Source organism: Sinohyriopsis cumingii, chromosome 3 (genome assembly GCF_028554795.1).
Source record: "Sinohyriopsis cumingii isolate HCF-2022 chromosome 3, ASM2855479v2, whole genome shotgun sequence".
Lineage (NCBI taxonomy): Eukaryota > Metazoa > Mollusca > Bivalvia > Unionida > Unionidae > Sinohyriopsis > Sinohyriopsis cumingii.
Window position 1 is genome coordinate 72,746,834 of NC_142963.1, and position 18,949 is coordinate 72,765,782.

The following is an 18,949-nucleotide window of genomic DNA, read 5'->3' on the forward strand; positions in this document are numbered from 1 at the left end:
CATGTAGGAACAGCTTATTCATATTTGAACATCTTGATTTTGATTGCATGTGGTTGCTTGCCACAGCATCCAATGAAATTCACAGACCCGAAGCACAGAAATACCTGATTGATCCACCAAGGTGTAGATATGGTTAAAATATCAGAACCTTGGCGAGCAAAGATGTAGCCGAACATAATCTCCCTTTACTGGTAGCAGATAATTTTAGATCTAGTCATAATAATGTTTCCTGACTCAGAAATTACACAAAAGTTCTCATTTGCGAACAGAATAAAAATTACTCATATGGTGACTATTTTATAAATCATGATCTTAATTGGATAATAATAATAATAATAATAATAATAATAATAATAATGTGTGTGTGCTTGCGCATATGTGTGATTTAGATTTTTAATATACGGTAGCGTTAACAATTTTAGTCATATCGCTATAATGTCTGCAGCGTGACAGTTCATTGTGATGTCAAGCACTGGGGCATCATGCAGCAGACATGTTGCACCCAGTCACATTATCTGGACACCATGCCGACTAGCCCTAGCACTTACCTCTTATGCTGAGCCCAAAGTGAGGCGGCAGCTAGTACCATTTTTAAAAGTCTTTGGTAGGACTCTACCAGTTTTTATACCCATAACCTCCTGCATCCAAGGCAGATGCTCGAACCAATAATAATAATAATAATAATAATATTATTATTATTATTATTATTATTATTATTATTATTATGAACACCACTGACCTTGATTTAATCGATTGTAAACATTACTGTAAACCAGACTAATGTACATGTCATTAACTGCCATTGTAATCCATAATGCCTGAGGGTCTTTGTTATTGTCTGTAATGTTATATCAAGTGATAATAGTTTTCCAGATTGAGTGTCATTTAAGAATGGTGATAGTGATGTTATGATGACAACAAAGGTGCGAATAATTAGGCTTACGGTCACAAAGGGTGTTATGGTATAATATATGCATTTGTTCTTCATGTGAAGAAATCTACTGACATTCAAATAATGTTAGACCCAGACAGTGCCAGTCTTGAAAAGTTCTGGCATGCAGTCAGCAATCTGAATCCACCCACATAAAGGAAACAATTTAAACAGCTTGCTGAACTTGGTAGAGGTGTACTAACATTGTCACATTCCAGTGCAGGCACTGAAAAGACATTTTCCATTCTGTGGAAATTTCAAACTGGCTCTAGATGAAAACTGGTTCCAATAACAGTACATCGACCCATAATTGTTACCATCAACAATAATAATAATTACTGCCACCAATATAATCCAGGCAGAGATCCCCTAAAAAATGCTAAAAATGATTGTGGTACATGTAAGGAGAGTATGAATGGCAACAAGTTACAGTGAAATTTTAATATTAAATTTTTTTTCTTCAATAGTTGTGAATTTGACCATTTGTTTCTAGAAATCTGGTTCATGAAAATCCTCCTCCTTTCGAGGTCAAAACTCTTGACCAGATTTTTTGAAAATCTCCTAATCTGTCCTGACCTGACATGACTGACTGTCTCTTTTTGTCACATGTATGCTTTAGATTCTGGTAATATTGTAGTTCTAAAATATATTTTTTTTTTACATTCATTGTGCAAACTATAGTGTTAATAAAGTTTATAAGTCATTGGCATTATGTTAATATTATTTAAAATTTGATTGGCATTATGTATCATACATTATCTATGTTAGAACTAGCAAAATTTTATAATTAAAATTAATTTAATGCTTACATTATTTTCAGTATTAGAACATTAGAAAACTGCTTCTGAAAGAGATAATGATGTAGATAAATTGGTGCCTGCATCTCTCTCTCTCTCTCTCTCTCTCTCTCTCAGTGAATCTCTTTAGTACATGCTTAGAGGCATCAAAAACAGTAAACCACAACCACTTTATTAAGACTGTCCACTCTATAGTGATCATTGGATGTGACTTTGTGAGAAATCAGTGCTTCCATTCTCTCTGAACCACTTTAGAGCATGCTTGTAGCAGTCATAAACAGTAAACCACACCCATTTTATCGAGACCATGTCCACTCTGCTGTGGTCATTTGATGTGACTCAGAAAGGTGGTGTGCAGAGCTATTCTGCAAGAGAAGCCATGGCAAGTTCATCATGATACAGGGAGAAATGGTGGAGGGTATTTTTCATAAAAATCTCCATGCTCTCTCCACCCCCACCACAATGCATGGAGAAAGGAAATCATGTGTGTTTGTCAGGTGGAGCAGTTTGTGATATTTACGATGTGGCCTCAGTACACCTGCTGTTTATTGTTGGTAATAACTTGAAGATTAATTGAGGTTTATTAGTTTAATTCCTGGAAGAACTCTTTGAAGATATAGGTTGTGGTATGAGAGGTGTGGCCTTCTCTAAGAAAATTTGATAACATGGGAACATATACTAGCAAAGCCTGTGTATATGAACATGTTACTTTAGATTTGCATATACATGTTTTTTGATCACCAGAGCTGGGACTCCTTTATGTTTGACAAGCCTGAAATATTGTCACCTTACATGTTAGATGTTTGAACTATCATTTCTTTTCACAATTTGGAAGTTTTGAATTGATGTCATGAAACATTTTGCCAGATTTAATTGATACCATGCATAATTAAATAAAGATGCTTAAACAGTTTTAAAGATGAAAATTAAATAACAAAACTTTTCCCATTTAATGTGCTTGAATAAAACAAAAGTTCAAGTGACAAATCTAACCCACAAAATCCTGCACTCCAATTGTATATTGAATCACGTAAGCAAACAATAGCTACAAAGCAAATTTTTACTACAAATGAATTCAGAAACATTTGATAAAAATTTTAAAAAATAAAAGAGTACTGGTACATTACATAGAAATTGGTGGGTCAGGAAAGAGTAATTGTAACACATAAGCTTTACATCCTTCTGGTTCATGGTTGAATTCTTGGATTCATGACTACTAGAATTTTCATGCTTTCCTTCAGATTGTGTGTTGAGTCTTTTGTCCATGATTGTAGATTGTAAGGGTCATTTTATAAACAACATATTACATAGCAGAGTTTTGTCAATCATATTTTAAGATAATTATCGCTTGTAGGTAAACATGTTTAATTGGATTTGAGTTCAGGACATTGGTTTTCCCCTTGGCAGTTCATTGTCTACCTGATATTTGTCAGGTTGATTTGCTAAGTTTAAGTAAACATACCTGACCCTGTTTATAATTTGGAGTAATTTTCCATTAAGATGACATTATTTTCAGAAATGATTATTGTGACATAGGTCAGTGGGGAGGTATATAAAATTGTTGACATCAGAATTACTCTCTCCTATTTTAACATCAGTCTAGTGGAATCTGTCTTTTAGTTGAGTTCAGTTATAATTTGAGAGGATTTGTTTAAGTTATTAATTGGAATTACAAAGTTCTTGTTTAGTTTAGGACTAACTATTTTGGAATTATCGTGAATTCATTCAAGGATATTTTGGATTATATCATTGTGATACATCAAACTATTAGCACATTAGCACATTTAAGGATACTTGCACATCAGCACAGTCAAGATTAAAATCCATTCGTAACACCACTGGAATTCATTCAAAATTCTCTATACATTTGGACTTGCGATTTTGAAATTGTTTGTGATTTAATGTTCTTTTTAAATTTTCACTTTGTATTCTAGAGAAATAAATTATTTGTTGAATTTTACAAAGCTTGTTGTTTTGGCTTTTTTCTGTTACTTAGTTTAAGACCATAAAGTCGTAACAAAGTGTGCTAGTCAACATACTTGTACAAAGGTGCTAAAATGTGATGTCTGTATAACCCTTTGAATATTGAGGTGTAGTTTTGTCATGCAGTCTGTCACAAAAATGGGTGGATTTAAAACCAGTAACCGTATATACTAGTTTATGTTGGGGATTCTTCTGTTGTTTTGATTTTGCAAGAATAAAGCAGATTTATTTCTCAGAAAAATTAATTTAATCACTAACTTCATTAATATGCAAAACAGTCAAGCTTTTTAAAAGACTTTTTAGATGTCTGGCTTCAGGTCTGATATTTTTGTCTGGTTTATAAGTGTCAGTCCTCCCTATCTGCATGAATGTTTTTTTTCGTTTTATTTTTTTATATAAATCTTGACTAAAAAGTGAGTTAATATATGAGTTGTTATAATGCATTGAACAAGTATAGCAAAATATATGAACCTAATATTATTTGTTGGATACCATTGTGATTTGATTTTTGTAGTTACTACAGATCACACAATGAAGACCAAACATACCATGATCTGTTGTGAAGAAAAATAGGCCACTCCCTTCAATTTTTGTACTGATAAAAATATAATTGTATGAAAGCAATGTTTGATACATGATAAAATATATGACTTAAGTGCTTTTTTTTGTTTACAGAAATTTATCAGTTAAACTTATCACAGTGATACATAGTTACTTTACAGTTATGTGTAGGTGTTATTTCAGATTACATCATTACAAGTGGGAGGAAAAAAAACATACATCATGACTGATGAAAAATCTTGTTCCCATTAATCTTTCTCTTCAAAGGAATGTCAGGGGTTGAGAATTATTATCTCATTCTTTTAGTCTGGGATGATTTAAATCATGACTAGATGAAAGTACATTATTTGTATTTGAATATAAAGTTCATGAATACAAATACATAGATTTGTAATTTTGATAATTGCCTCCAGATCAAAATCTTGTAGGAATAGCTATAGAATTGCTCTAGACTCTAAATTAGTGCTTGAATCAAATAAAAAAATTTTTTGAGATACAGTGACAATAGACAATAGCAATGTTGATTTTGTTGTACCCCACCCCGAAAAAGTGTGTACCAGCAATTTCTTGCCAGTGCCACTTTCATTACCTCATTTCAGTGACATTGACCTTAGTAAACTTTCCATGGTTACTTTAGAATTTGATAAATGCCATTCAGAAAGAGAAATGGGTTGAAATCCTTGTATTTTTAATTTCAATCGAGCTTACGGCTTGGGCTTCCAGTGTTGGCATATGTTCTTAAGTCAACATTCACTTCTTGAAACCCTGGAGGCCATATTGTTTTAGCCGAGTTTGATCAGTCATAGAATGTAGGTTTATGTCATTTGTTGCTTGAACAGTTTCCACAAGATCTATATACAGTATTATATAGGTGTGATCTTACATCCCATTAGCTAAGCTTGTTACCATACTGGAATTGATATTTTTGATCTAATTTTGACCAAACTTTTAATCAAGATCTCAGACTTGGATAATGAATGAGAACCATGGTGATTTTGCATTCCATTGGCTGAGCTTATTACCACTTTAGAGGCTGTATTTTCTGATATAATTCCAATTAGACTTGGAATAGAGCTTCAGAAAACTTTGATAATGAACAAGATACCTGCATATTAATGAGGTTATATTGTGTCTGTCTAAGCTTGTTACCATTTTGGAATCCTTATTTCCGATTGGATTTTGATCAGTCATGGTATATAAGCTTATGCATTTATCATCAAGATTTTGGGTGAGTTAGCTAGATCCAAGTATGTTAATGATGTAGTCTCGAGTGTGATTGGCTAAGCTTGTTACTGCTCAGAGTTTAATCAAACTTGGAATATATGCTTACAGTATATGATTAAAATTTTGAATGTATTTGATAATGAGTGAGATCTGAGCATAATAACTTAGTGATCCTGCTTCAGAGTATGTTGTTACTTTGGAGGCTGTATTTCTGATCTGAGTTTGATCCGTTTTGGGCTGTATCTTTACATCGTCAAGATCTTGGCCAAGTTCGATAATGAGATCCGTGCATATTATTGTGGGGATTTTGCATTTGATTGACTGAGCTTGTTACCACTCTGGAGGAAATATTTACTTGAATAACATTGAATATACGCTTATGTGATCGAGATCTTGCATGTCTTCACCTGTGAGTGACATCAATAAATATGAGCAAGGTGATCTTGCATCTGTCGGTTGAATTTATTACCACACATGAGACTATTTCTGCTCTGGTTTTGACTAAACTTCGTAAAATCGACTTAAGTCATCAAGAGCTTAGATAGCTATGGGCTTAGTTTGTTAACAGTTTTGTTAACATTTCTTGAACGGTCTTTTATCAGAGTTAGTGAATACTGGTAGGTTCATATCAAGATATCCAGTGAGTTTATTATTTATAAGAATATTACTTAAATTTAGCATAGTTAGAAATAGTTTTCATTTGGTATGCTATCTAAAAAATTGTGTTTTCTTTTAACATGATATTCTCTCTAATGGAAATTGAAAAGCAAGAGAAGAAACCCATGATATTGATAATAGATCATAGGTTAGGGTTACATAGTTTTTCCCTTGCAAAAATAAAAACAACCCAGAAAATAAAGTTGAGTACAAGAAGCATATATTTCAATTGAACAATTTATACAAATTTGGAAAATAATTCACCTCATATTGTTCATAATTTATAACTGATGAAATGTATAACATTAGAAATATAACCATTGGCTCTTGGGCATATAAAATAATTGGCTAAAAGTATGTTTGTTAAACCAATGAATCATTACAACCTTGAGGCACTATGATAGTGATGTGTTGTGAGTGGTGAGTGGATGAAGAGAACTGAAAAACATTTCAAGGGATGCATTAATGTTAGATACAATATAGAGTATGTGTATTGCTGTAATTAAGGATCAGAATTTATTTTCATAATTAACTGTAGTTGTTTGCAAGTAATTAGTTTTCCAATGTTGATTTTGCACCAGTAAAAATATATTTCCTGTAAAACCATGTCTAAGTTTATATTATTTATTGGCAAATAAATATTTCAAATGCTTGACCACATTTAAAATTTTTAAATATTTAGAAGCAGGTTTGATATGTTTGGTGCAATAGAGTTTTATAGTTGCTAGTAATGCCATTTTGAAGTGTACAAGCATTTATTATTTATATGTTATCACATCATGCATTGGGCATCTTTTAAAATAGAATCCCATATATTCATTGACATGAATAACTCATTATTTGACATTTGTAGTTTTACATTTCAATTAAAGGTTTTTAAAATAATTAGCCCAGTATGCTTTTCACCAGAAACGCTTCCAGACTTTAATTACCAAGAGTAAAGAAACCCATGCTGTAGAGAAAATTTCCTATGAATTATAATTTCTTTTCATGTGAAAGCCACATGACCATGTTTCAGTAGACCACAAATTAAAAGCTTCTTTTGGAAACTTAACATTTAAAAATGATGGACGACATTGATTGTGATTTAGAGACTATAAAAAGTAATTATCCCTTTATCTTTGAAAATAATTTTGATCTTTGTAGTAAATAGCTAAAGTCAACATTATATTATATTTTGGAGATAGTTTACAAAGGTTGTGTTCTTACAATGCTTCATAAGCCTGCTTAGTGAAATGTTCAAAAGTTACGTAAGTGAGCCTAATTGGGCCTCCTTAGGCTTCTTGCTAGTTGATATTTCAACAATTAATTTTTAACAATAATTGTTTTTGCTTGCAATTGGTTGTGGCACAGAAAGTAAATTTATAGCCATATCTCTACTATCTAATGTCTGTAATAACATTTTGAACTATTGGTATAAATTCAACAAAAGTTTGATGGGATGGTGAGTTTGACACCCTGTGATGCCCAAATGCCATGTTCATTGTGTGTACAGTGTTCTTATACTTATTTGACACGAACCTTAATCATGATCAAAAATATTAAAAAATCAAGAGAGTTCTTGTTCTTTAATGAAAATAAATAAAATGATGAGTGGAAATCATGATATAACTAAGAATTGCATATTTTGTAAATTTTGTATTTAAAATTTTCTATATGTTACTGCTAAATGACTTTGTCTCCCCTAGTACTTACTGTTACTGTCTTTCTGGGAAGCAAATATTGGGCACGAACATGCTTAAAATTCTGATTAATTTTCTGTTCTGATGCAGGGTTGGGGCAATAATGGCAACTCTAAGTGGGGAGCTGCTTCATAGAGCCACAGAGAACACTGATAATGCTGGATTTGTTGGTAGACTGGAAAGTAGCGTGAATAATTTAAAATCATTTGCAGTCTCTGCTGTACAGGTAAGCAAATCATGTCATAAAAAGAGTAATGTCATAGATGCAGTAGCTTACTCATAGCTCTTGTTTAACTTTCTTTTTCTTGCTAAAAAAAATGCACCATCCAAGCATACATATTCCCTTAGAGTAAAGAAATGTCAGTATGATGCAATTCCTGGTGCAACTTGCTTTGTCCTTGGTATAAACCACATTACATGATGATTATTTGCAGTGCATCTGCCATTAGTCCTACCTAACCATATTTCTCTGATAATAGCACATAACATGATTCAGTCAGTATTATTATGACTGTGGTCTTAAACTCAGTAACAAACAAAAGCAAAACTGACATGTTTTGTAAAATGTAAGAAATAATATAATTCTCTATTATAAAATGAAAATTTAAGAGGAACTTACAATATTGTGAATTAAATCCCAAATAATCCTCAGAATTCTTTCACAAGTCCAAAAGAATAGTGTTCCAAATGAATTTCAGGTCTTGAATGTACTGATGTACCATTAGCCTTGAATGTGCTTAAGTGACAACAGTTTTGATGTTTCACATTGGTAAAGTCTTTGAATGAATTCACAATAATCCTAAAATATTGTTTAGTCCAAACAGTCATATGAGCATTCATAATTCCAATAAATAATTGAAATAAATGATTCATCTCAGAATAAATCTAAACACAACATTAAATACTTCTGCAGACTGAAAATAAAATAAGAACTGTAAATAAAAATAGGAATAGGAATAATTGTTCAGTTCTCTCCTTATATACATCTCCACAATTCTATTATGACTTGATGTTGCAATTTATCTCCATGTGATACATTTCACAATTTATCCCCACGTGACATATGTTGCAATACTCAAATCATACCACTGGAAAACTACCCCAAACTGTAAGATTCATTTTCAAGGTTATAAACAACCAATTTATAGCATTACTATTCTAAAACAAAATCTATGATCACTGACAAAAATAAGCTATGTTGCATGTTGTTAATAAAAAGTCATTACAGTCTGTAATCATGGATAAAGTTAAACACACATTTGAGATATACATACACCACTCCCTCGATAACTCACGGCCTGATAAGTTGCAAACATATCAAATTTAAAAAAAGGTCATACAATTTTTTACATTTTCTTTCCAAATGACATTCCTAATATAATGCAATTAACGATATTTAAGGAAATTTTGATCAATGAAAATGTCACTTATGCCAAGTGGAGGCAGTAATTTAATAAATAAATACAAATTAAATAAAAAAATTTATCAATTGAAATTTGTGTTCTAGTTCAATCTTTTAGTTCCTTTTGAGTGTAATCATCATAAATACAATGTGTCCTCTTGTAATTGAACGTAAAATGTGTCAATCTACCGTAACAGTTATGTCACGAGCATTTCTCTGAGAACCTAATTAAGTACCAACCGTGTTTTGATAACTGACTTCCGGAAGTATTTGTTGTATTGTTGCATTGAATTAAAAGCTGTCCTCCTTTGTATTACCATTTTAATTATGTCTTTTGAATCAAATAAAGGAGGTGAAATAAAAGAAAATTTAAAAGGCATGAAAATCCTACAAACTTAAAATCTAGCAGGTGAACTCATTTCATTTGACAATCGAACACATAAATGTTATTGTGTATGTAACATAAACTACCTTAAATTAACTGACTCTTTCATAACTGTGATCAAAGATAAAAAGGCAGCCAAGCAAAATGAATACTTTGTAAAATAAAGAGCTTGATTTCACAGGTACGGACCATTGTGGGCAAGCGAGTTTCAGAGAACTCTTGAACTGGCACTTAGAGATATCCTCAAGGATGATAAGAAATTTCATTATTACTTCCAATGAAATCACGACATCAGTATTGTACTAATTGAACAATACAAAAATTCAGTTTTGACGCAGACAATTGTCTCATGAAATAAATGTTGCATGTTTTTGAAAAAAAAAGGAATCATGGTTGGTGGTGTATTAACAGTTAATCTAGTTCCCTGGTCTGTGGACTCCTGATTTGGCAAGATAATATTAAACACCATTACGGGAACCAGACTCATCAATAAAACAAAAAGCAGTGATATAATACACATTTTTTTTCGAGTACACATGATGGTTGTTGAAACCAGTTAGAACAATCTTTCATATGTTGGACATTTTGAAAATAAATGTTCTTTAAACAGAATAACAAACAACTTCATTAGAAAAAGCACGTTATTAAAAATTATTATCGATGCAATTGTAAAATGAGGATTCAGTCAATAAACAGCCCAGTTCCCTAGCGCCGCTTCCCCCCACCATGGTTCTCTCAATGTTAAAGTGATTTTTTCTTCTTCAATTTTTTTAGGTCCCTCGGTAACTCACACCTCACTTATAGTGCGGTCTATGTTTGTGAACCCCATTGTGTGCGAGTTTTTGAGGGAGAGGTGTAATAGTATTGTTATTACAGGTGTACTAAGAAAATTATCAAAGCATTGTTTCGATTTGTGTAAAATTATCAGTGATCATGTGCTTTCCTTCAGAGCATACTTTGTGTGTGTGTGTGATTTGGAATTTTAATGTAGCTTTAAAACAAATACAGTCATATAGCTATGATGTCTGCAGTTTGACAGTTTATAGTAATGTCTAGCACAGGGACATAATGCCTCAGACATGTAGCATCGTGTCCTATCCAGTCACATATCCTCACACCAGGCCGACCAGTCCTAGCACTAACCTCTTAATGCTGAGTGCCAGGTGAGGCAGCTGCTAGTACTATTTTTATAAGCCTCTGGTATGACTCGGCCAGGGTTTGAACTTGTGACCTCCTGCATCCGAGGCAGATGCTCTATTGTCTTAGGTTACCAGAGCAGTCTGCGTAGCTAAGAAAAAGTTTATTTTAATCTTGAGTTTACCAATTGTGAGGTCCTGTTTTATGTTTATTTTGGAAATTATGACTCAGCTTGGCATACATGCAAATTATTTGCAGTTCTCATTGGCAGAAATATATTGTTTTTTTTTCATTTTCATATAATGGATTAGTTTATAAATTTTAGGCAATAATTTACCTTATTCAATGGATTACCAGTTAAGGTATCTCAAGAATAAATATGAGGAGTGTCTCTTTTATGCATTATTTGAATGAATGAGTCCATCTGAATAGATAAGGAAAATATTTAAGCATTCTCTTGGCAGAAGTTTCTGACAATAGGTCCAGATTTCCTGTTTCAGCATTGGTATATCTCACAGTCACTCAGGGAACAGTTAATTGACCTAAAATTTAGCCCACTCTGAAACTAATTGTCAGTGAAATCATTTATCAATTTTCAAGTAGATATTGGCCTGCAGCAAATTCTGTATGTCTTAGAAAGGTAAACACCAAAGCAAACATAGAAGACTATCAGCGTTATTATTTGCTCCACTCATCATAGGCCAGAAGAGTTTATTTGATGGTCTGTTGTCTATCTGTTGACTAACGTCCGGCTGTCCATTAGCACAAGTTTGTTATTGCTAATCTGGCTGAATTACTTGGAGAATTTCCATGAAACTTTACACACACATTGATCCCATGGTCTAGCAAGTCCTAATTAAAGAGGGTACATGTTTCCCAAGATTTTGTTCATCTAGTTAATGTTTTAATTTTTCATTTTCTTTGAGTTGTCTGTTTTCAGTTGGATTGAAAGAATATATCCTGGGTCAAAGTTTGGCATGATCACGTAGAAGGACCAGGAGGTCATTACACAGGCCCAGGGGTGGTGAATTAAAAAATATAACAAGCTCTCGACTCAGACTCCACAAGCCCAACTCCAATTTTCATATGCCCAAACTTAAAACAAAATCATATTAAATTGACTTGTGTAATTATTTGGATCTTGAAAAATTTCATGCAGTGTTTTTCTCCAGGTCCTGAGGTCGACCATTTTATAATTGGTTTTAACAATGTCCTTCTTAGCTCTCCTTCTTAATCAGTCTTTATGTTCATTAGCATCGTAAGCATGTTTTGACTTTTTAGTTTCTGTTTACACTTTTAATATTTTTCATATGTGTTGCATAATTTGTTTAACCAGTATTTCATTACACTAGGGTAAGTGTGAGCACAGGGCAGCTGAGTTATTATTCATTCAACTTTAACTTCAGACACCTGGAATAATGCAATAGCAATTAAACTAGACAACAACAAAAAATATGTATGCAAGCGTTTTGTCGATTTGAACTGCACCAAAGGTCAGCCAGTTTTTCTAATCAGAGACAGAAGAGCCAACATGACCACAGTTGATCCCTTTATTACTCATGATACGTCAAACAAAACATCCTTCATTTGGCCTTAAACCTCCTGATTACAGCAATAAAGTAACCAATGAACAGCCTATAATGTATACACACTAGCCTTCAATCCCATTATGCTTTCACTCATAACTGCACTGGTTGCAAAAATCGATGGGACAGTTCACGTATCCAATTAGTCTGGTTGTCGCTGGTTTCTGGTACATGTATATCCAAAACAGTACTTTAGAATTGCAAGTATGTGTATGTTAACTTAAAGCCATGTGAGCACTAGTTAAGACTAGCAACCAAGCAAACTGTTCCCCATTCATAGGCCACATGCTTTGCTATCTTCACAAAGCTTAGAGCTTTCAATAGAAGTATGATGAGTAGAGATCTTCATAGGGGTAAAAGGCATACATGGGGATAAATATGAATAATTGTACTAGTCTTCAGGCACCTTCAAATTAAATTTCCAAATTTCATCAATGCAATTAAAGTTTTCTTAGGCAGATTAGTTTGTGGGGTTTTTTAACGTAACATGCTTGATGGGGACCTAACTTAGAATACAGGAGAGGCCCAATCTGAAATTTGAAGGGCCCTGGGCATTGAACTATCAGATTTTTTTGAGCACTGCATTATCTTCACAGACACCATCAAACAACACATGCTACTTCGGACAGCATTATCTTCATATCTACATCCTATGAGGCATGGTCTCTTTACTTCCACTTTACTCCAGCTTCTGACTCGCATATTTATGAAATTTTGTTAGTTGTCAGTGTTGACTAAAAATGAAAATCACCTTTGAACCAACTATGCCTTCAATGCAGTGTAGATACACAATGTCCTTTGTAGCTGATCCAAGCCAGTACTCATCAGATAAAATGATTTGTTTAGAATACTTGAATTGCTTCTCTGCCTATGCATACTGTAGTCTTTGTGCTCTGTGTCACTGTGTTACTTTCTTTCAGACCTGATTTAGACTTTAGAACTTATATTTCCATTTTGTTGGCTCTGTCAGTTTAAAGAGGCATCTGCTATCAGATCTCTCTCACTATTGCATTAGAGAGATCTTCCACAATAGAAAGAAATCAAGGAATCTTAGTTTTTCTTATGGTTCCTTTCTTTTCTTGCTGTCTTGCTCCACTTAATGTTGTTCTCTTGTTTGATATTTAGTACTGGTAAGCTCCCATATAGAACTATTGCTGTTTGCACAGGCTAACATTGGAAGCAAAGCAGTATGCTTATTAGGACTTTATTACTCCAGATCCTCTTGTAAGACCACCTGTTGCTTTAGGACTTTTTATTAACACCAGCTCAATTAACAACTCCCATAGCAATCACTTCTTCATAGTAAATAGTGATTGTCTTTGAAAAGCAGAGCACACATCTGGATGTTCTCTCTTAAGCTCCAACATTATTTATAGTAAAAGTCATATAAGTCATGCATGCATTCAACAATGATTGTTTCAGTAATGGCTGCTATTTTTTAGAAGTTGATTATACATTCTCTTAAATGACAATTATTCACTTTATTTGGATCCACATGCATCCATATTCCTTTGGGAGGTCATTATTTGCACACTCTGAGAAGTGCATCTGGCAAAATTGATGTTAAAGTATATGGAAATTTTTGGATGAGATCTACCTAAAGATGTGATCCATTACAATCCAGATTGAATTTCACATGCTGTGATGATACAGTGAAAGCTATGCATGTTGATAAACAAATTCATACTACCCTATATTGTGATGATTAGACTTGATGTGATTTTTTCTTGACCTAGGTTAGTACCTGGCCACCATCCATTGCAATCAATAATTTTCATTGGGAATTTCTTGATGACAATTAAAGTGCAGATCATTCAATGATCAGGATTGAATAGACTTTGGTTAAACAAAATTACGGTAGTATTAAATTTTTAAACAACAATTTATACTTAATGTAAGATGAGTAAATGTGCATACCTAACCAGTGACTTTTACCTTAAAGGCATATGTAGACTGATTTAACATATATGTTGTACCTCTCAGCAGAGAAATATGGTAGTATGTATGGACTGCAGATGAAGATGCCAGTTGTCTTCGCATTCTGCTTGTATGATCCTACAGAGTATATCAATTATTTCCATGTGCTGCTTCCAAAGTAATACTGTTCAGATATGTGCTGTGGATCATTTCTCTGTTGAGAATTTTCTCTTTCTCATATTTTGTTCACCAGGAGCTTACACTTTTCAAATATCAGATAGGAAAATATAGGTTTTGTAGAAATGTATGTCAGTGTTTGCAAAGGCAATGAGGTCATCTACTGTTTTTGGAAAGTTTTTAGACTGGTACCTGGGGTTTAAATGGCAATTATTTCCATCCCATGAAAAGTATTATGACCATCCAAGGTTTTGAGATTGTAATCAACATTGTCTGCTACATACTGCACGAAGTGTCCAAGAACTGCTCCATGAATATCTGTACCATGGGGTGCACCAGCATTTACCTGTAAACTATGTACCTGATGATGAGCAGCTAAATCCAAGGTACAAAAGAGGATCTTCCAGAAATTTGAAAATAAAGTGATGCTATGCTTGGATAATAGCCTGCCTAGCTGATGCAATCTTTATGTTAGTATTTCACTCTGTGAAAATTGCCTTCAGCTGAAGTAATAGACTTTCAGAGATATATACTAAAAGATTTTTGCTAATAATATTTCAGGAAAAACTTATGGATGAGTTAAATTGCATCATTAGATTTAACATCACTTTTGGTCAGATTTGCATCTGTCAAAATGATGACTTGTTTTCTGCAGCACGATCTTGATGCTTTGGGTAATGGTAAAAAAAATTGTGCTAAAAAGTGTGCTGTGTACTTTTGAAGGTGGTAATCTTAGGTTTCCCTTTAATGTCTGCAATAATGATTTATGACCTGAAATGTTCCTATAACTTTTTTCTGATATAAGCATCTTCTTCACCTTCATTTTTTCCACTATATCTGAAGATTTGATCTGCTACTCATTGTTATCTTCGAACAACTTCAGCCTTGAGAAATGCTGCTTATTGTTTAAATTTTAATGTCTACCGCTTGATTGACTGCTGTGCTTGTGGCCCATAGGCTGAAATAAATTTTGAACTTGTTCTAAAGTTCTAAAGTTCACATTGACAGTCTGGTGATAGATTCCATCAGCAGCAGTATGGTTCTGGACAACAGAAACCTGCTCATTACTTTATTTGCCCAATTATCACCCCATTATTTACATATTAGCTATTTTCTTTTGGAAATCAATTATTTAAATGGATAAGACTATAAAACATTTCTTTTTTTCTAGTTGTCTCTACCTTACTTATAGGGGGCCCCGAGTGGCCGAGTGGTCTAAAGCGCTGTCCGTTACGGATCACTGCCATCTCACCTCTGTCTGCGTGGGTTCAAGTCCAGGATTCGGAAAATGTGGATATTTGAGAAAGTTTGCCAGTAGTTTCTCGTGGGTCAGTGGTTCTTCCTGGGTTCTTCCTCCACTATTAATACTGGCCGCCATGCATAGCCTATCGTGTGCTGAAAAATGGCGTTAAACCCCACAACAACAATAACAACAACTACCTTACTTATATTGAATTAACGACATTTTTGCCCAGCATGGGCATGTATGTCAGTTCATTCCTGCTGGGGAAGGAATAAGTGCCTCATCCCCCAGGCATTTATGTGTTCACAGAACACTGTTTAATTCAGCTGTCAGGTCGTAGGACTATTTAAGTCCCTAATGACCTGAATGAAGGGCTATTATGAATGGGAATGAACCCAACACGCGCTCATGTTAAGTAATGAATTTCAGTCTGCCATCACTGAGCATAGGTGTCAACCAATGCAGTATGTGACGCCAGTAGCGATTAATCGCCACAATGATATCACGTCAGGACACCTAGCTTTAGACAAGTGGATATTGTTCCACATCTCCATCCATGTACAAATGTCCGAGAGAGGCAGGAGGCAAGGAACTTGGCAAGCAGGCCATAGATGTTTTGTATGCCCAAAATAAGCCAGCTCGTACTTATTTCAAATATAGTCCAGTTTTGCTAATAGACGATTAAGAAATGCCAATAATGTTTAAGCCACGTGTGCAATGGTTCAAATCAGCTAAGTCAGAAATTTTGAAATGATTCATTCTGAAGTTGAAATTTAGTGTACAGAGTATACATTCGATATACTAATTAAAAACCAATCAGTAAAGTCAAAATGACTTATGAATAGTTTATATCACGCTTAATAAAAATTGGAGAATAAAAATATTGATGGCGGTAACCAAACAGATCAAATTAGGATACTGAAAAATAGAGATATTATCAAAAGCAGTTTCCAGCCAAAATGGAAACTGCATAATTCACTTAGGCAATTTTGGCAAGTAGCTCGACCTTTTCCATTTCGAGATTCTGGGGGTCATCAGAAGGTAAGGCAGCACCTGATTTTCAGCGCTGCTCTTGTCAGTCCACGTGAGTCAGCCAGTACACATCCCAGCTGGTAATCTGCTTGCATACTGAAGTGTAAAGTTTCCTTTTAACAACAGCAGTACCCTCCTCTATTATACAGTAGCAGGAGACTCGTTGATATGCAGGTATTACCGGACTTCTGTCTTTCTTCTTCCACAATTCTGTGGGTTCCTGTGTCCGCACGTGCAGCATGTTTCCCATGCAACCACATACCACTCCGTCAAGATACCAGCCAGGACTCTGATGTTACTCCCTCAATGTTGTCAAAGTGAATGATTCAGCAAAGGCAGCTTTCCAGCAACATTATTCTGCACTACATTTGGTCATCCGGGGCAAACATATCGGTCCATGTTTGGCTGGTGGCTCATCATTTCATCAGTTTTTGTGATATAATACATAGCCGTCATGCGGAACCAAGATGCAGTGCTCCCTGATGTTAACTGGTCAACGTCCTTTTGCAGAATGAATAATGGAATGAATCCATTTATTTGGCCACACAATATTGTTGATTGAAATTAAACTGAACTTTGTGAGCGTAGATTGTGAGGCAAATTCTGTAATGGGCTTTCATCAGATTTCACTTGCCTTGCTGAGTGACAATAGTACAGCATTAATTTTGAAGACAACACTTGTGGTGCACTGACTGACCTGGATGAGTAGAAATATTGTCTCCAGATCATATGCCTTGATGGCATTATTTATCCCATGTTTTGTCTTTTTCATGTAGATGGACAGTTGGTTGCCTATTGTTAAGGGACTCTTTACATATAGTACAGTTTGACACTATCTCCAAGAGCTGAAGAATGTTCTTACAATTTGTTTGTAAAACACTTGGCAGAATTTGACCACATTTGACAAAGAGCATCACTACATTTTTTACAAATATTAATGACTATCCATTAAATAGTGCTGCCACTAATAACAATTGTTTAGTTCTTAAAAAGTGTTTGAAAGAATTTGACCATGTTTTACAGATAGCATCCCAAATGTAATTCCCTTGTTACTAAAAATAGAAAAATCTTGGAACTGCTTAAAAACCACTCAATATGATTTAACCAGAGTTGGACAGAAGCCTTCATGCTAACCCAGATTACATGGCTTACTGGTCTTTCATTTGGCAGTCAGGCTTATGTCAAACAGGTGAGCATTCTCAGGCCTGTTTAAGCCTCTAGTTTAGTCTCACACATGACAGAGTTACAGACAAAAAGCAGATCGGCTGTAATGTCTTCTTGCATCAGTCTGTCATTAATTTAAGATAATTGTTGTTTTGGATTGCTACATTTTCAGTTTGCAAGAATTGTTCTCTTAACATGTAATTTTTATAGAGGACAATCTCAAATGATGTGGAGGTCAAAAGATCAGACTAAAGAATATAGAAAAAAATAAGTTTGGGAGGAATGACTTGTTTAAAATTAAGGAAAAGAAAATAATTTTTTGTTTCACATTTTTATTTACTGTATTTCCAGGATGTTCAAAGTCAAGCAACTTATCAAGTGGCAACAGCTCTAGAAAACGTGGAGAAAAACATTAATGGTATTATCTTTAAGAGCTAATTTGTTTTATTCTTCTATTATGCATTTTCATACAATGATCTGCAATGCATCCTCTCAGATAATCACTGGTGAAACTTTTAATATTAAACTTTCTGAAAATTATATATTTTACATATTTAAGGGTCCAAGCAATCAAAAGTTTGATTTTTTTTAATGTTGGTATGCATTTTGTTGCCCAAGGCTTTGATAAATCTATACCTAAACATAGAAAAGTACTTGAACTGGCACCCCATTACCAAACAGCCACAAGATTGCTGTATGTGTGATTTGGATTTGTATTTTAGCTATAACAATTTTTCAGTCATATCCCTATGTTGTCTGCATTGTGACAGTTTATTGTGATGTATAGCACTGGGGCATAATGCTGCAGACGTGTAGCATAATGTCCCACCCAGTCACATTATCCTGACACCAAGCTGACCATTCCTAGCAATTACCTCTTAATGCTGAGTTCCAAGCGAGGCAGCTGCTAGTACTATTTTTATAAATCTTTGGTATGACTCTGCCGGGGTTCAAACCTGCGACCTTCCACATCCAAGACACAAGATTGCTGAATACATATTTAAAGATTCATCAGTTTTGACAGAAGAATATTATTGATTACTTGGATGAAATAAATTGGGGAAAGTGGGG

At 34.1% G+C, this 18,949-nt stretch overlaps 1 protein-coding gene across 2 annotated transcripts in view; it reads left to right on the forward strand.

Annotated features, from left to right (window-relative positions):
• The window catches only part of LOC149803089 (prominin-1-A-like), a 215,064-nt gene that overhangs the window by 50,839 nt on the left and 145,276 nt on the right, over window positions 1-18,949 (forward strand). For both annotated transcript variants that reach the window (XM_089952675.1, XM_089952676.1), the window contains exons 4-5: window positions 7,926-8,061; window positions 18,230-18,296. In XM_089952675.1, coding sequence (XP_089808801.1) covers window positions 7,926-8,061; window positions 18,230-18,296 — 203 coding nt within the window. The remainder of the gene's footprint in view (window positions 1-7,925; window positions 8,062-18,229; window positions 18,297-18,949) is intronic.